The following is a 17,663-nucleotide window of genomic DNA, read 5'->3' as shown; positions in this document are numbered from 1 at the left end:
CACTACCAGCAGGGATGTCCATCCACCCTGGGATGTACTCACCTTCCCACCCCCAACCTCAGCAAGGTCTAGAAGGCAATAGAATGCAAGCTATGAATTTTCAATGTGTACAAACCCCCACTCCTGCCCCTGTCAGAGGTAAAGAGCATTAACTACCTGAAAAGACCTGAGTCACATAGGGATGCTCTGCTCCCTCTCTCCCCCACCTACCCACTGCCTCAAGAGGTGATGTCAGGGCAACAAGGATGGGAGGAAAATCCTTGAGACAAAGAGATGCAGAAGGCAGTCCATCTCCCCCAAACCATAGAGACTCTGGGCTCCAGCCAAGCATCCTAGAGGGTCAGGGCTCCTGGTACCTGTAAGACTACACAGGCAATGGCCTAGAGAGAACAGGTGACTTCAGGGTCCATCTCCTGGGAGCTATGTGTGCTCCAAAATGACACATCCAACTTACATCAAAGACCTAGTGATCCTAAGCCACACATCCTCAAGCTCCTGTCACTGCCCTAGGAGAAGGGACTAAACAGACACAAAGATTTTTCCTTTCAAACGCTGTTTCCGGGGCCATGAGCCAGGAGCAGCTCTGGGGACAGCAGGCTCGAGTTTCCTCTGCCACACAAGAGCCCAGCTCTCTGATGCTGTCCACGCAGACAGCTCAGAGTGAAAGGCCCCCTAGGTGGACACCCCCTTGACCCTCCGATGGGTGCCTCTGTCTTGGAAAATTCCTCCCACTCTGGGAGAGGCCTCCACCAGCACTTGGGTTCCCCTCCACAACCCACACCAACTCCTTGAGTTCTCTGCTGCAATCTGGTTTGGAGTCAGGATGTTCTGTGGTGCATTGTACAGCAGCGGTCCCTGAGCACACACTGCTGAGGAGAGCCGCCCCCAGAGCCCTCACTTTCACAGCATTTGCCTTGCCAATTATTAGCACAATGGGCCAATTCTCATCCTGTGTTGCTCTTGGGGAAAATATGCAGGCTAGGGAACTGGCCTAGATTGGAAATGGAACGGCAGAAGCTGCCAATTAACATGAGTTCTTTTTTTGCATCCCCTAAAGAGGTTAGTCTCTAGGGAGAACTTATAAATAAAAAACATGATCCCACCAGGCTTCAAGGAACTCCTTAGATGCCTCACATCTCTGGGGGTTGGGATGAACGTCCAAGGTCACTTGGTCTAACTGTCCAGTGCTTGAATCCCTTAGATGACTTTATCAGCTTCCTCCTGAATGCACCCATGTTTGAGGAACTCAACATTCACCATAGCAAGGGGCTCCATGGATTTGAAAGGTCTTCCTTTAATTCAATCAAATCCACCTTCCATAACTCCCCCACTTTGGTTCCAGCTTGTGAGTGAAGCTAGCCAACCACTCAGTCTCCATTCCCAGGAAATAATCAACTGCTCAGGAAAATGGCTCCTAAGCCAAAAATATAAGTTTTGGAAAAGCACAAGAGAAAGCCTACTAGAGCAGAAAGGCTAACAGTTGGAAGAAGGGCTGGACTATTCTCATGGACACGAAAGGCAAAGTCAGGTTATAGATCCAGTCTGGGATGGATTGCAGGCACCCCTAACACTTCACTTGTACCCACATCAGAAAAGCTGTGGAAGGCAGAGGAGAGCAAAAGCTACAGCCTTTACTTCAGAGGAGTTCAAACTTACAGCAAGAAGATAAGAAGGAATGGAAGCATCTGGAGAAACTGAAGCTTGGTCCAGATTTAGTAGACTTCATGTAATGGGCATCCCAGTATCCATGGGAAGGGCTAGGCTTATGGCCAAAGCCTTGGCTTCTCCTTAGAACTTTCTACTTATGCCATTAAAAGGCATCAAGTCTCTCTGCCTCAGACCTGGTTCAACTCTCCTCATGAAGAATCAAGACATCTTCATGTTCCTGAGTGGGATGTCGGCTCAGAAACACAGAGGGCGTCTGGAACAGACCCCCGGTATGTGGGAAGAGCAAGGAAAAATATGAAAAAGAAAAAAATATCACTGGCACATGGGGAAGGCAGCAAATCAAGACAATAGGTTAAGGGCAACAGATGAAGGGGGGGCTCATCACCATAACAACAAGCCCAACAACTCTGAAAGATGGAATTTTTGTTTTTCTTTTCACCTGTCATTCTTGGTACTGTCACTCTCCTTGCTCCTGTTGGAAGACAAGTTGTGAGTTTTTCACTCCCACCAGCAAGCTGCCTGGCTCTGGGGAGTGCAGCTGCTAAGGGATACGGGGAGAATGGGGTCTCCCAGAGGGGTGCTCGGGAGATTTGGGTTCTGTCCTTCCCCCTCCCTGGTCAAAGTTTGGAAGCATGTAGCTTGCTTATGAAACATGAACATGGCTGTTTGTGCATAGAGGCGTGAGAAAGTCCCCTCTGACATGGAGACAGAGGAATCACAGTTCTGGTTCTTAGATAACAGGAAGTTTTGTTTCTGCCCAGGATACCCCATCATATTCCAACAGAGGGAGTCAAAGAGAGTCAGTAATGGCAACTTGATGGAAAATTATGGCTTGGGTCTCCTCAAAAGAACTAAATTTGGTGCTATCAAAAAGTCAGTGGCACACCTAAGGGAAATTAGAAACCTTGCCTAAATGTAAACTCCTCAACTATGCGAGCCAAGAAGACACCAACACCCATCAGACCTTCATTATACACCCTATCTCACTGTGCCAAATTTAGATGGTAATGCTTCATCTAAGTTTTCTTTCTGATACTGCTGGTGACTCAGGTGCTCCCTTGATTCCAGAGGTCTTCCCAGGATTGTGTCGATGTAATGAAGGATCTGTAGCAGTGTGTCCTGCGAGAGGTGGCAGTGCCCATACCATCTGACTGCCCTCTTGGTTTGGTTTGTATGGCATATGTCCCCTCACCAACATACACTGCCATCCCCATGGACCAGAGACCTCCTTCAGAAGTGAAGGATGCTCCCTACCTCCAGATATAAAGACTCAGCCACTGGACCTTCCTCCTTCTGCAGATACACAGAATATGCCTCCTATCCCCACTTCCATATGAAGATCTGACCCTACTTCCTTCAATGATATATCACAAATGGACACTGCACCTTCTATAGTCAGGGAGGAAGATGGCTGCTTATGACTTTTTCGAAGATAGTAACAAAAAAAGGTGCCCACCACTCCCTTATCCTTGAAGATAATCTACAACCAAAGTGAACTTGAAAAGACTATAAAGAAGGAAACAAAAACAGCCTTGGAAACCAGGAGGCAAGATGTACTTCAGCTACTGAAAGGCTGATCAACTGATGAAGTCAATAGGACTCAGTCTTTTCCTCCTAGCCTTCTTGTCTACCACCTCCCCCCAGGCCAGTTCCCCATCCACTCCATCTGAGCTTCACTGTCAACCACTCTCTTCCAAGATGTGAGCTGATAATATAGTAATGTGCCTCCCCAGCACACCCCAGGCTAGCCCACACAGGAGAGTTTTATAGGAACTTCTATAAATCATAAGTCCTCCAAAAACTAAAGACTTACTTCCCAGGGGAACTACAGAACTCACAAACACCAAACGGGGAGACATTTTGAGCATTCTGAAAAATCAAGCCAAGTGAGAATTTACTTGTTCAGCCAACTCTTGAACCAAGCATCAAACTCATTTTTGCATATTTCCCTTGTCAGGCCACGATACCAGAACAGGAGAAATTCTACCCCTCTCAATAATCATTTCCACCACTTCCAAAGCCAGGCTACACCTTGCCAAGTGTAACCCATATTCAAGAACCATCTGCTTTAGCAATACAGGAAGCCACCAGAGAAATATGCTTTAGATAATCCAACAGCTCTGCCAGCCAAGGCGGCTTCTAGAGAGAGAAGGGAGGCTGCTATTTGCCAGCTGTGGTCCCCAAGCTCAGCTGAGCTGAATTCTGTACAATGCACCAAGTAGAACTGGGGCAGAGGCCACTGACTTGGTCAATTGCTGACCCCTTTCCACATACCCAGATTCAGAGCAGTCCCTAGGGCATGACAGCTCACCTTTTGCAACATCCCCACCTGAAAAACAACACCCAGAGATAGATAAAAGCTTTATCCTACCTAGTGCCACCAACCAACCACGGCTGTGCGCCAGTGCCAGCGGAGGCGTGCATTTCATTTTAATTCGATGAGAAATCTGAACCTGAGCAAACAATATCAACCAAGATGTTCAAGCCGCCATGGCATCTGGGGATGAGTACGCTTCCAAGATCTAAAGATGTTTTCTTGCCTAAGTCAAGAATTTAATTGATCCCCCTCTCCCCAAGTCAGCTTCCCTGGTGGCTCAAATGGTACAGAATCTGCTGCAATGCAGGAGTCCCGGGTTGAATCCCTAGGTTGGGAAGATCCCCAGGAGAAGGGAATGGCACCCCACTCCAGTATTCTTGCCTGGAGAATCCCATGGACAAAGGAGCCTGGTGGGCTACAGTCCATGGGGTTGCAAGAGCTGGACATGACTGAGCTACTAACACAATCAATCTCCCCAAGTCATTACCTTCCCCCGTAACGAGAAGTTTTGTTTGGTTGTTTTCACCACCTGGGAGGATGCTGTCCCTCAGTCCCCAACTCGTGAATCTCATTGGAAGTGACAGAACTCAGGGATGGTCTCATAAACTGAAGTTGTTTCTCAGGCTCCATGAAATGAGTTCTGTCCACTTCCTACTGGACATGGACGCTTGTCCCCAGGACCCTAGGAATTAAGCACCCTGCTCCCTGATCCTGCCCATTCAGAAGTAGTGCAAGATCTTTAGCCCAGGCAACAGAGATTTCTAAATTCAGCTATCTGAATCTGCCTACGGTGTTTTTCAGCAAGCACCTCCATGAGAAAAATGACTCCAATTAAGCATAATTATTAGGGTTTAATGGAGCCATTTTTCTACCTCAGTGCCTTTTTTCTATTCCAAGCCCCCCAGTTTTCTTTTTCCCTTCATTGGGACTCAGCACAGTAAGTTAAAGGTATACATTGGTTGATCTTTATTATACATACAATAACTGTCTTATTAAATTGAAATCAAATGCACATCTAGGAGAAAGTTCACTTTAAGTACCAACTCGCAGAAAAATGCTCACAGGCATAAACAATAAGCAAGGCCAGTGTGTTGCTGAGCAACTGAGGGGGTGGGGGGCAGGAATTCAGCTGAAAAGGAAGGGACACAGTTTCCTGAAAGAATGGGGTAAGCTCAGGGGTACAGATCTTGGTGGAAACTGCCCCGACTTCTTGTGGCATCCCCCACCCTAAAGCAGGCACTGGGGAGGATGGGAAATCTAATTATCAACTAAATATAATCAGGGATGCTCAGAGAATTGTCACACACACACATACATGAATACACACAGGCACACATTGTTTTTCTGGGGAATGTTGAAAACTCTGTCAATATATACAAAGCCTTTCCAACTATTATGAATGTTAAAGAGGGTGATGGGGTTGAGTGTATGTGTGTTAAAATGCTGCTGCTTGGTTAGTCTCTAGCCCCCTGGCTCACTGGACTCTCCCCCCTCCCCTCTCCCTCCTCCTCTTCCTAGGACAAGACGAGTGCTCTCAGCCTCAGCAATGTGGCGGGCGTGTTCTACATCCTGATCGGAGGACTTGGACTCGCCATGCTGGTTGCCTTAATTGAGTTCTGCTACAAATCGCGTAGCGAATCCAAGCGGATGAAGGTGGCATCGTCTTCCCAGGCCTTTTTCCTAACCTGTTCTGTGATACAGCTGGGTTTCCTGGGAGTCCCTTTTGCTAGAAAGGGTGGGAAATGATGGGAGGTGGAGGTCAGTCCTAGGCAGGGGCTGATAGAGAGTTAGGTTATGAGGAAGGCGGCAGGGCAAGAGGCAGCGGTGAGAGAGGAAGGAAGATGTGGGCATGTGTCAGGATAAATACAAGGCCTGAGAAAACAAATGCATCAGCCACTGATGGGTGGTGAGATGAAAAGTTAGGGGTTGAGTGAACACTCAAGGCAGTGTGAGGCAAGAGTGACTGCCTCACGGTCGCTCCTGGTAGTGACTCTCTGGTGTCATGTTAACTGAAGTGTAGCTCCAAAACAGCAGAGGGGGCATCTTCCCTCTGCAAGGTGGATGATTTTGCCATGCTGGGTGAGGTAGGTCTATTCTTGGCCATCACACTGTAAGATGGACTTTGGCAGAGAGGATCATGCCCAGAGAATGGTAAGCACATTAACTGATGACCCCAAACCACATCAAATATAGTGAAGGCAGGTAACTCAAAAAGAGAAGAAATATGGAAGTTATGAGAGCTGCCTGTAAAAACATGAAGAATTCTTGGGAGTGAAAGAAAACAGATCAGTTTTGTGGAGTCCCAAAGTATACAACAAGAACTAATGACTAAAAGTTATGGAGAACAGATGTGAACACAGTAAGTGAGATCTACTTTTCTTTCAGAGCTATCCCAAAATGGGATGGATTTTTGCCAGTAACACACAGCCCATCACTAGAGGCATACCTGTAGAGGATGAATAATTCCTGACAAATGTATAGATTCAAAGTATCCAATGGGAGTCTGGACTAAATGACCATCAAGGCCCCTCACTTGTCATCATTTAGCTTCAATAAGAAAATATTTGGGGAAGAAAATGTTATTCATGTGAGCAACACCATAAGCAAGACATCATGAGGAGGCAGAGAGAACTAAGACACTATCTGTAACTTTCAGCAGTTTTAACAAAGAAAATCTACTCAGGGACCCAAACTATGGCATAGATAGGAAGACCTATAGGGATATATAGGAGGGAGAAAATAGAGAAGGCTTCCAGGAAGAACCAGAAATTAAGAGGAAGGACAAGTGTAATTCAAACCAACAGAAGTGGCAAGAAGCACAGTCATTCTGAGCAATGTACCCTAGGCTGTTACTTTGACTTGCGTAGACTAGCAGGACTCATTGATAGAATTTTCTCTCCCAGAACGTGCCCTAAGAAGTCCTTTTTTCAACATGCAATCACTCCCAGACTCAGCATACCCACTGTTGGACCACAGCCATAGCCTTCTACCAACCCTCTTCCTGCCTTAGGCACCCTATATCTCTCTGCCACCCTACATATACCTCCAGGTCCCTCCTGGAGAAGACATGGCTGGACATTTGCTTCCCCTGTTTGGAAACTGTGTACTCAGTTCTGTACACAGGGAGTGGGAGTCGAGAGCGGAGGGCCTTCTGTCCTGGCATTCAACATTTCCACATCATAGTTCTAGCCTACTTTCCCCTCCCCAGGCAATCTGCTCTCCTTACATGCTCCATACTCCAGCCACCCACCTCATGCCTTCCACGTGCACCCACCCATGTGTCTTGATGCAAGCCAATCCCTCTCTGTCTTCCTTCCCATAATTAGTTGCTCAGTTGCATCCAGCTCTTTGAGACCCCATGCACTATAGCCTTCCAGGCTCCTCTGTCCAGGCAAGAATACTAGAGTGGGAAGACATTCTCTTCTCCAGGGGATCCTCCCAACTCAGGGATTGAACCCAGGTCTCCTGCATTGCAGGCAGATTCTTTACCATCTGAGTCACTAGGGAAACCCCAAAGTCAACTTCCCAAGATATATAGCATGGAGTAATTAAGGGATGGTAGTGTAATGGTACTTGGTCAGGGACCTAGGAACACCTCCATCCCACCCTTGACCAGTTCATCCAAGTTCAGGTCCTCTCAGAAAGGACAAAGCACAGCAAAAGTACGGATCTCAGATTCTAAACTCAGTGTAGACCTCCAAGGAGCTTGGCTGGACACAACAAGGTCTCCTGGAACCTGAAGAGCTGTCTTTGCCTACCCCATTCAAAGCATAAGCCTAAAAACTCTTATCTTACCCATCAAAAGTGCGGAAGGGTTACTCCAGAGGGAGTAAGTGGAACAGGAGAAGACCTAGGTTAGCACAACCTTTCCGTCAGTCAGTAAGTTCAGTCGCTCAGTCGTGTCCGACTCTTTGCGACCCCATGAATCGCAGCACGCCAGGCCTCCCTGTCCATCACCAACTCCCGGAGTTTACTCAAACCCATGTCCATCAAGTCAGTGATGCCATCCAGCCATCTCATCCTCTGTCGTCCCCTTCTCCTCCCACCCCCAATCTTTCCCAGCATCAGGGTCTTTTCCAATGAGTCAGATCTTCGCATCAGATGGCCAAAGTATTAGAGTTTCAGCTTCAACATCAGTTTTTCCAATGAACACTCAGGGCTGATCTCCTTTAGGATGGACTAGTTGGATCTCCTTGCAGTCCAAGGGACTCTCAAGAGTCTTCTCCAACACCACAGTTCAAAAGCATCAATTCTTCGACACTCAGCTTTCTTCACAGTCCAACTCTCACATCCATACACGACTACTGGAAAAACCATAGCCTTGACTAGATGGACCTTTTTTGGCAAAGTAATGCCTTTGCTTTTAAATATGCTGTCTAGGTTGGTCATAACTTTCCTTCCAAGGAGTAAGCGTCTTTTAATTTCATGGCTGCAATCACGATCTGCAGTGATTTGGGAGCCCAGAAAAATAAAGTCTGACACTGTTTCTACTGTTTCCCCATCTATTTCCCATGAAGTGATGGGACCAGATGCCATGATTTTAGTTTTTTGAATGCTGAGCTTTAAGCCAACTTTTTCACTCTCCTCCATCCACAACCCCCCAAAACCTTCCCCATGGGCCATAACCGAAACCAGGGTCCCAGGATTGGCCTGGTGCTCACTGAGGAAACTCCCCTCAAACATAGTGCAGCAAGGCTCTGGAGACTGAATGTCTGAGCACAAATATTACCTGCTCTGCACATTAACTGAATCATCCTGAACAAGTTTCAATAGCTCTCTGATCCTCCTTTTCATAAAATGGGGCTAGTGGTAACATTGGGTTAGCCAAAAAGTTCATCTGGGTTTTTTGGTAACATCATATGGAAAACCTAAACAAACCTTTGGCCAACCCAATATACACCTTATAAAAATTGTTGTGGATTATATGAAAAAGTGGGTATAAAGGCTCTGCAAAATTCCTGGGCCATAGTAAGCCCTAAGTAAATAATAATTACTAGAATTATATTATTATAAAGAATTATATTATTAACTAGAATTATATTATTAGTGGCCAGCTACAGCCTCCTTAAGACTTTCATGTCATAGCCCCTACTAACATGTCCTAGGGTTTTTTAAGCCATAGAGATTGTGAGTTTCCTAAGGTAAGAAGCTGTATCTGATTTCTCTTTGGACATCCCACACATATAGGGTAAGCGTTAGTTAGATTAATGTGGGATTGTATCCAGTGAAAATCTCCTGGAGGACAAGGTGAGGCAATGGAAGGAGCTGCTCTCAGATGAAGCAAACACAACCATCAAAACCACCCAGCCAGGAAGCACACACATCACCTGATGTCCTTTTGGCTCCATCATGAGATCTGATAAAACCAGACATGCCCAAGCAGGACTGGGCTTCCAGCCCTTCCTATGGGATGACCATATCCTACTAATCATGGTCAGTGCCAGGTGGCGGTACCAGGGTGGCTAACAACAAAGATCCTCTTAAACCTGTATAATATTGACCTTCACCACTGAAGCCACAACATCCAAGTAAAGACAAGAATCCTTAAGAAAGTCAACTGAGTCATACCATAACTTCTGGGAGACATTCTCCCCCTTCCCTTTCTAAGGAAGATATCAAATTTCTCAGGAGCCAACATCAGGATCTCTTAGAATCATTAATGCAAGCTGTTCCATCACAATCTTCTATAGTTAATTCCACTGGTTGGCATAACTTCTTCCCAACACAATGAGACTCCTAATAGAATTTTTAATATTCTACCTGCAGAAAAGATGCCTTTATGGGCCTTAAGTGTCAACCCAGTCCTTAATTTTCAGAGCTCCATCAACCCCTCTCTTATCCAAAGGAGATAAGTGAACAAATTCTGCTTGCCTCTCAGACTTTGCTGCTTTGTAGTTCTCTCTATCATTCTGTACTTTGCCTGCTCCAAAGGCAGATTAACTCTTTTCAAAAGTTCAGCCTCCACCTTCACACAGAGGACTGCACTGACAGTATCCAAGGCCTTTGGCAAGAACCTTCCTTCTTATTTCCTCCCTTAACTACAGTACGTGGCCAACCCTTGAGACTTTGAGCCCCTAAACCTAGTTCACAATCAGCCTCCTATTTCTCAACAGTGGTTATGGAGCCCTTCCCCACCCTGCATGAAAAACAGAGGAAAGAGAAGAAGAGGGTGCAGGAAAGGGAAAGAAGGAAAGGAGAAAGAAAGAAGAAAGGGAGGGGAAAAAGGAAAAATACCTTTTTAGTAACTTCTCTATTCAAAGTGCTTAATATACATTTTCATTAACCCTGTGCTTGCAGTTCTACAGATGAAGAAATAGGGGGTCAGAGAAGTTAAGTAGTTTTTCCAACAAACTCAGAGCTGGTGGAACAGGAATGAGATCTCCAACGTGGCTTCTGCAAAGCCTGGGTTCTTGGTACCAGCCAAGTCACTTCTCATCAATTTCTTTCTCCACCCCAACCACAGGGCAACAGATAATTTTTATCACCTACTAGGTCCCATCAAAACCCCACCCACAGTGCACAGACAAATAAGAGGCAGTCCTTATCCTTAGGTTTGTCTGATCTAGTTGTTTAGGCCATCCGTGGGACGTGATCCTTGGCTTGCGCATTACTGAGACCCTCTCCCCTTTGATGTTATGTGAGCAGGACACAGAGGAAGTGTCACAGGGACAGAGGGAAGGCACCCTGCAGGCAGTCCTTCTACAAAGACGTATGCAACACCACTGCCTGCTAGGCATCACTCAGCCCTCAGGATCCAGTCAGGAGCAAGCCAGTTTCTGCTCTCAGGAAACTGAGAGTTTAATTGACAGAAAATAAGCAAATGTGTAATATATGTTCAATGAGTGTTTGAAGAAAAATGCCCACAGCAGTCAAGTCCTGATCAGGGGATGGGGTCAGGGGCAGGACAAGAGGCTTCCCTGAAACAGTGATGGTGAACAGACTTGAAGCAGAGAAGGAGTTAACCAGGGGACGATGGTTGTCACCAAAGGAGGCACAAGTATCACAGACCCAAAGACCAAAACTCTTGCCCAGACATAAGAGGAAGGCCAGGGAGATTGGGCACAGGAAGACTGATGAGAAAGGAGAGCAAGGAAGAGCTGGGCGCTCAGAGAGGGACTTTAGGCAACACCAACATTTCAGCTTAACTGAAACTGTCACACAGTAAAAAAAAAATTTCAAATCCAAGACATACTCCAAATTGAATAAACTCTCAGACACCCTGTAGCTCTCCTCTGCTTGGGAAAACAGACAGAAACCTGAGCCCTTAACTGATAGTAAGGCTAACCAGGGTCTTTATTATCTACCGCATTGATCCCCCTCAAAAGAATAATTCCCAGCCTCTCCCACCCCCAGGAGAGTGCTGACTTTTCATAATTGTAGTAGCTGTGCTGACACGGGCTGTGTTGAAACCACAGCCATCAAGGCTTTGCATGTTTCCCTGGAATTAATGAGCAGCTGAGGTACATGGTCAGGCATGGGTACGGCAGGGGAGGGGGGTGCGTCCTCCACAGCAGGTGGCCCCTCTGACTCGAAGGCATCACCGAGGGCTGAGCCTTTACTAGGGTGTTCTATGATGTGCAGAGGCTGGGCAGACTTTTCTTAGAAAAGCAAGTAGCTGAAAAGTTAGGGTGTCATCACTGTTAGATAAATGAGTTTCTGAAGCAGCAACTCTGGGACTTTGAGGCTAGACTTTTCACTCACCCTTTTCTCCCCGAGTATCTGTTTCAGAAACAACTACTTATAAGGATGAACTTGAAGAACAGGTGGCATGTCAAGGATGGACAGGGGAGAACCACAGTTTCCAGAGGCAAGGGGAGAGATGACATCAGCTTACAATGTGTTAGCTACCAGGTGGAGAAGGCCTCACAGGCAGGGGGTCGTCCACTTTGACCCGAGGTCACAGATAACTGTAACTTGAAGCGAGTCAGTGACAAGTCCTCAGTTGCTCTATAAAGTGAAATCAACTAAGACCAGTATGTTTTCACCTTATTTGCATATTAGAATAACCTGGGGGCGGTTGAAACTCTAGATGTCCACGCCACACACCACACCTATTAAGTCAGCATCCCTGAGGCAGGTCTCAAACATCAGTGTTTCTTCCTCTGAAACCCCTACAACCTGCAGCCAAGTTTGAGGACTAGTGAAATGGTAGTTTTTAGCAGTGCTTTCCACTCCCGTTTTGACTCTATTCATCCCTTCTCCTCAGATTAGAAAGGAAACCAGTAAGCAGGTAACCCCCACCACCAACAGGAGAATGGAGTCACTGACCTCAGAGAACTCCTCAGCTTTCATAAAAACCAATCCTGAATGACTTGAACTTGAAGAGTTCTAGCTACATGCCTGGCTCAGTTACCTCAGACTCATAGGCACCAATACTGATTATGCCACTAGCCTTCTCCTTTAAAATAAATATGTCAAGTACCACTGACTTCTATGGGATATTACGGAAATATGTGAGACCTTTTGAGAAAGAAAGCCCAGGGTGATCTGTGTGAACTTTAAACTTTTTGTTTTAATTAAAGGAGTGTAGCAGAGAAAACTCATAGAAGATAGACATCCCAAGCTAACTCATAGAAGGTTCCACACTGCCCCTACACACAAATAAAAAGTTCTTGTCAACAATTTAAAAGTGAGAACAAGTCACCATGAATTTCTCATGTTTTCTTTTTACATTTCTTTTTACATTTCCCCCATAGAGCAGCACAGAGGTGTTGATGTGACCTTGACTTAGAAGAGTGCTCTCCAGGTCGCACTTCCTCGTCAGTGCAGGCAGAATGTAAATATACTATGTCCAGGAGTTTGAAGAGAAGACAGAACCTGTGTGGGTGGAGCATCATATGGGGCAGATCTGTCTGAATCATGGAATTTTTTAAAAGGAAAACTATTTTAAAACACTGTCAGAATTACCAGTAATAAGAGGATCCTCCCAAAGCATAGTGTAGCAGAAAGAATAACAACTGGGTCAAAACTGCCCTGTTTATGTCCATGAGGCCACACGAGGTTGACTTACTTCTCTGATCACTTGAATCATGTCAATATGCAAAGGGGGACGTCATCAACTTTTTAAGACTGGCCCTATGTGTTTGGCTTTTCTTAGACACATTCAAAGATATCTACTGAGCCTCTAACGACATGCTGGGCTCGCTGGCAGGCAGCTAAGGATTGAGAAGACACAGCCCTTGTCCTTCTACAGACAGTTAGCTCTCTTAAAGAAGACAGAAGTTACATACCTAAAGCAGAATCATTGCAAGCAAGTGTATAATGTAGAGAACTGGTGAGGATGGGGGGCAGGACATGCTGGGGCAGTCTAAGACAACTTCAAAGAGGTAGGAACAAATTGAGTCTTGAAGAATGGATAGATTGGCCTTACAGAAAGAAACCTCTAAACTCATAGACAAATTTTTGTGTTGATTTTCATCAAGAAACTAAGCCCTACCTCAAAATTTCTATGGGTATCTTTTAACGAGAAGTTGGAGGTGACAGGAAAAGGGTTTGGATTTCTGGTCATGAAATTTCATTCTCCAAAGGAACGCAGAAAAGAACACTTCCTCTTGTCTAATAGGATATGATTATAATCACAGATTCTTGTCTTGATCATTTTGTCTAACTCATCTCATCCTGGGGTTATCATTGGAGCTCTTTTAACATTCTTTAGAATTTCAACATTCTAGAAATCATAATCTTTCACAAATCAGTAGCACCAATCTGATGTGTCAGGGTAGAAGTACAGGTTATATGCGCTAATGGGAAGTGGATGACAGATAATGATCTTTGGAATTCATTTTCATTTTCTTTAGCACAGGCTTCTTTTCCATTATATTATGCATACCGTATTAGTCAAACAAGTCCCTATGTTCTCTTAACACACACTGCTAGAGGTAAGATGACATTTTTTTCCAGAAGTAATCATAAGTAGTTTTAAAGTTTCACCCAACAATGATATACCATCAATTTTGTGTAACATTTCAACTCATTTTTTCATGCAGTATAGAAAGAACCATTCTCTCTAATACACTTTGACAAACATGGAGATTTCAAAGGTCTAGAGAAATAGCTATGCACAAAGTCACATAGCAAGTTGATGTCAGAATCAGGACTAAAACCCAAGTTTCCTAAACCCCATTTCCAGGGCGTTTCTACTTGGTCACGTTGCTACATTTATTATCATCAATACTACCATGGAACCATTGTACCTTTAGAAATCACAGAAGGTGAAGGATCTTAGAGATCACCCAATTCAGCACATCTCGTTAAACTTAGAGAACATGAGCTCCAGAGAGGGAATCAGACTAGTCCACAGCCAGGTAACAGTTCTGTGAGTTCACAGGAAGTCAGGATTAGCATTACAGATTAGGAAACAAGCTGGGTAGGGAGGAGAGTTGGAGTGACATTTTAAGCCCAGTGTTGACTCATTCTCCTTGCCTGTCATTGCCAAGGACCTGGGGAAGAACCCCCGGTCCTCCTGAAAAGGGTTTCTGTTTGATCCCACAGCAATCCATCAACGAAGCCATACGGACATCGACGCTCCCTCGAAACAGTGGGGCAGGAGCCAGCGGTGGCGGGAGTGGAGAGAACGGCCGGGTGGTCAGCCATGACTTCCCCAAGTCCATGCAGTCGATCCCCTGCATGAGCCACAGTTCAGGGATGCCCTTGGGTGCCACCGGATTATAACTGCAGCAGATGGAGACCCCCTTGGGGAGTATGCCCAGGCTCGCCCAGTTCCATCCCATACCCCTCAGTGCCAAAAACAACAAAACGAAACACAACCGCCACCAACCACCAGGACCACGAGGAGGAGGAGTCAACAGATTTTCCTGAAGAATCAAGAAACCATTTTGTGGCCCCTTCTCCTTTTTTGATGTTCTTTTGCCCTTTTCCGTTGGCTAAGCGAGGATGATAAATAACATTGTATGGCAATAAGGGGAGAATAACCCTGTCATGTAGAGCCTGTGTCACGGGAGCACTAATGAGGAAACTGTACTGTTTTCTTTTAATTCAGTTGTTCATGTGTCTTAGTGTGTGCACTATTTTTTTTTCTTACTAATATCCATGGTTTGCAGGTTCTGTTAGATCCCTTCCTTTTCCTTCTTACTCCCAACTCCCTACCCATCCCACTTTAGTTTTCAGATTCGAGATTCAAGATTTGTTCCACCTGACAAGCAAGCAAAAGGAAAACAGCAATCTTCAAATGAATTCATCATGGGAGCTCTCCAAATCCCCTCCACACCTCAGCCCCAAGCCATGGATGGAGACCGACATTGCTGGAGGAGTGGGTTGCCTCTCCACACAGGGCACTGCCCAGGCACTGACTTAGTTAAAAACACGTGTGAAGCAACTCAGACCCTGGGTGGCAAAGAAGCTGTAAAGGCAGACATGCAGTCAGAAGAAGACTCATGAAGTTATTGCTGGAGATGCAGATAAAGCTTCCTTGAATGTGTAACAGCCATCTCACAGGCCTTAGGTGGAACAGTATGCTTTGTCACAGAATCATGCTCAGCCCTGAGGAGTATGTCCTTCTGCTATTCTCAAGCCCAATGGCATTCTGGTGGCTGAAGGGCAACTGACCTCCTAAACCAAGTCGAGCCTTGGGAATAGCTGACATCCAGAAAACGCTCATCCCTGATTCTCACTTTTCATTTGATAGTCCTCTGCAGCAACCCCATTGTAGAGTAGACTCTTTCTCCTTGGAGCCTCTGATGTGGGGGAAATGTTATACAAGCTAAATGCAAAAAAAGAGAAGAAACAAAAAAAAGCTGATGGAAGAACTTTGGAAGAGGAAGCTTCATCCAAGCCCACAAGCAATAGAACTTTCTATAGTGTGCCCTGTCCTAAGACTGAGAGACCAAGTGTGAAGTTTAGGGTTTTAGTGACCTGGAGAACTTGAGTTTTTATGTCCATGTATGAGTGTTATTTTACCAGGTGGTCAGATGAACTGTCATCTTTAGGAAGTGAAATGCCCAAGGCTGAATGATTTGAAGGACAGGGAGATGGATTAGGTTGATAACAACACTGGGAGACCTTAAGATCCCTGATCCCAACTTGTAACTTGAAGAGGCCAATCTTCCCCCGGTTAAGACAGAATGAGAATGTTATGATCCAATGACCAGAATCATTGGATTGTGCCCACAATGTGAAACTAAAACAAGACTGGAGAAGTGACAGGGTTCATGGAGAGAAGCCTAGGCTGACTACAACTTTGGTTGGGATCTTGGCACATGGCTTTCTTGGAGATCCCAGCTCTCATTCCTGGTGCAGTCAGCTTCCTTCTCTCCAGCACCTCTCTGCTAGGTGCATGATTCATCACCTAGAGTGTGCCATGTGTCATCAGCCTTTACTGAAAACCATATTCTGGCTTTTTCCCTCACCCCCCAACTTCTATCCATTCTTCTCTGCTAGGGATTATCATTAGCAATGGACAAACTAAAGGTTTTGGAGCCTACCTCCAAGTAGATGCAGCATGGCTGGCTTCATATGTGGATTCTCTCCATGGACCCCCACCATCTGTATGTCTCTTCCATCCTCCTTTCATCAGCCATAGCAAAAAACCATCCCAAAATCAAACTCTTTGCCCTCTCAACTCAAGTGTCGTTCAGTCTCTCATATATCCATGTGGGCATGGTATGTGAAGCAGAACCCCCGAGAAGGATTGTCACTTTTTGCTACTGCCCAGCTGGTGTCCTACCCATCCATTGCCCTCCCACCAGATTTTCCCTAACCCTTAGCCTACCACTGCAGAATCTGATACGACCCACCCTTATGGAGTCTGCATTTCAGAGGAGTTCGAAATAACCCTCTACAATCAACATGCTTCAAAAATATTTTGCCTTTGGCCTGGTAAGATGCCTCTTCAGCCACTAAGTTCACCAGTAACATGATCTGATAGTAACAGATCAGCTATGCTAGAAATGAGTGTGTATGCTATGTGGGGGTCCAAGACTCCAGCAGATGTTTTTCATTGACAGAGGGGTGATGGGAAAAACAAAAGTAAGAAAAAAGTTAACTTGTATTATGTATTTTTACTACACTTTTCTTAAAAATAGAGCAATGGGAAAACTGAAGGAGACTGACATTTTTCTCAGCAGGAATCCATACTAAACAGTTCTGGCTTTCATTAAATTTTGCTCTTTGGTACCTGGGCCTTTTATTTAACATCTCTATTTGTTTTAACTCTCTTGGCAGATGTGTGAAAGGATTTTTGCTTGATCAAACACTAAATATTTTTCTTGGTTCCTGTTTTTCTTTCAAATAGACAGGTTTTTTTTTTTCTTTTGGTATTTGCATAAAATGAAAATATCACCAAGAATTAAATCACTGTGGATCCATTATCTACTTTTCATATTTGTCCATTCCATGTTTGTGCCATTTCTGAAGCCAGAGCACTAAACTATGTTATTTCCTTATTGTTAAGCCTAAGTTCAGTGCATTTTCGATGGTGACCAATACTCCTGACTCATGAACAGTTCTTCAAACAAAGTCATTGCAGATGAACTAGATCACTGTGGTTTATTCACCCAAATGAGACAATAACAACAAAAAGACAGAATGGTATCGGTTTTCAAGGGTTATGGTTCCAATTGCGTAAGGAGCAGGGTTTAACTTGCAGTAGTCACAGCACCTCTAGGGAACTGGAAGGTTCACACGGAATGTCTTCTAGACATTCCCCCAGCTGGAGTCCAGA

The 17,663-nt window shown here is 45.2% G+C and overlaps 1 protein-coding gene across 4 annotated transcripts in view; it reads left to right on the top strand.

Moving 5' to 3' along the window:
• The window catches only part of GRIA1 (glutamate ionotropic receptor AMPA type subunit 1), a 336,275-nt gene extending 318,956 nt beyond the window's left edge, over positions 1–17,319 (top strand). For all 4 annotated transcript variants that reach the window (XM_043464901.1, XM_043464899.1, XM_043464900.1 and 1 more), the window contains exons 15-16: positions 5,504–5,638; positions 14,456–17,319. In XM_043464901.1, the coding sequence (XP_043320836.1) occupies positions 5,504–5,638; positions 14,456–14,656 (336 nt within the window). In that variant the 3' untranslated portion in view covers positions 14,657–17,319. The remainder of the gene's footprint in view (positions 1–5,503; positions 5,639–14,455) is intronic.
• Positions 17,320–17,663: the final 344 nt, after the last annotated feature.

This window comes from Cervus canadensis, chromosome 4 (genome assembly GCF_019320065.1).
Source record: "Cervus canadensis isolate Bull #8, Minnesota chromosome 4, ASM1932006v1, whole genome shotgun sequence".
NCBI lineage: Eukaryota > Metazoa > Chordata > Mammalia > Artiodactyla > Cervidae > Cervus > Cervus canadensis.
Note: the sequence above shows the minus strand (reverse complement) of the source record. Positions and strands in the feature narration are given on the sequence as shown.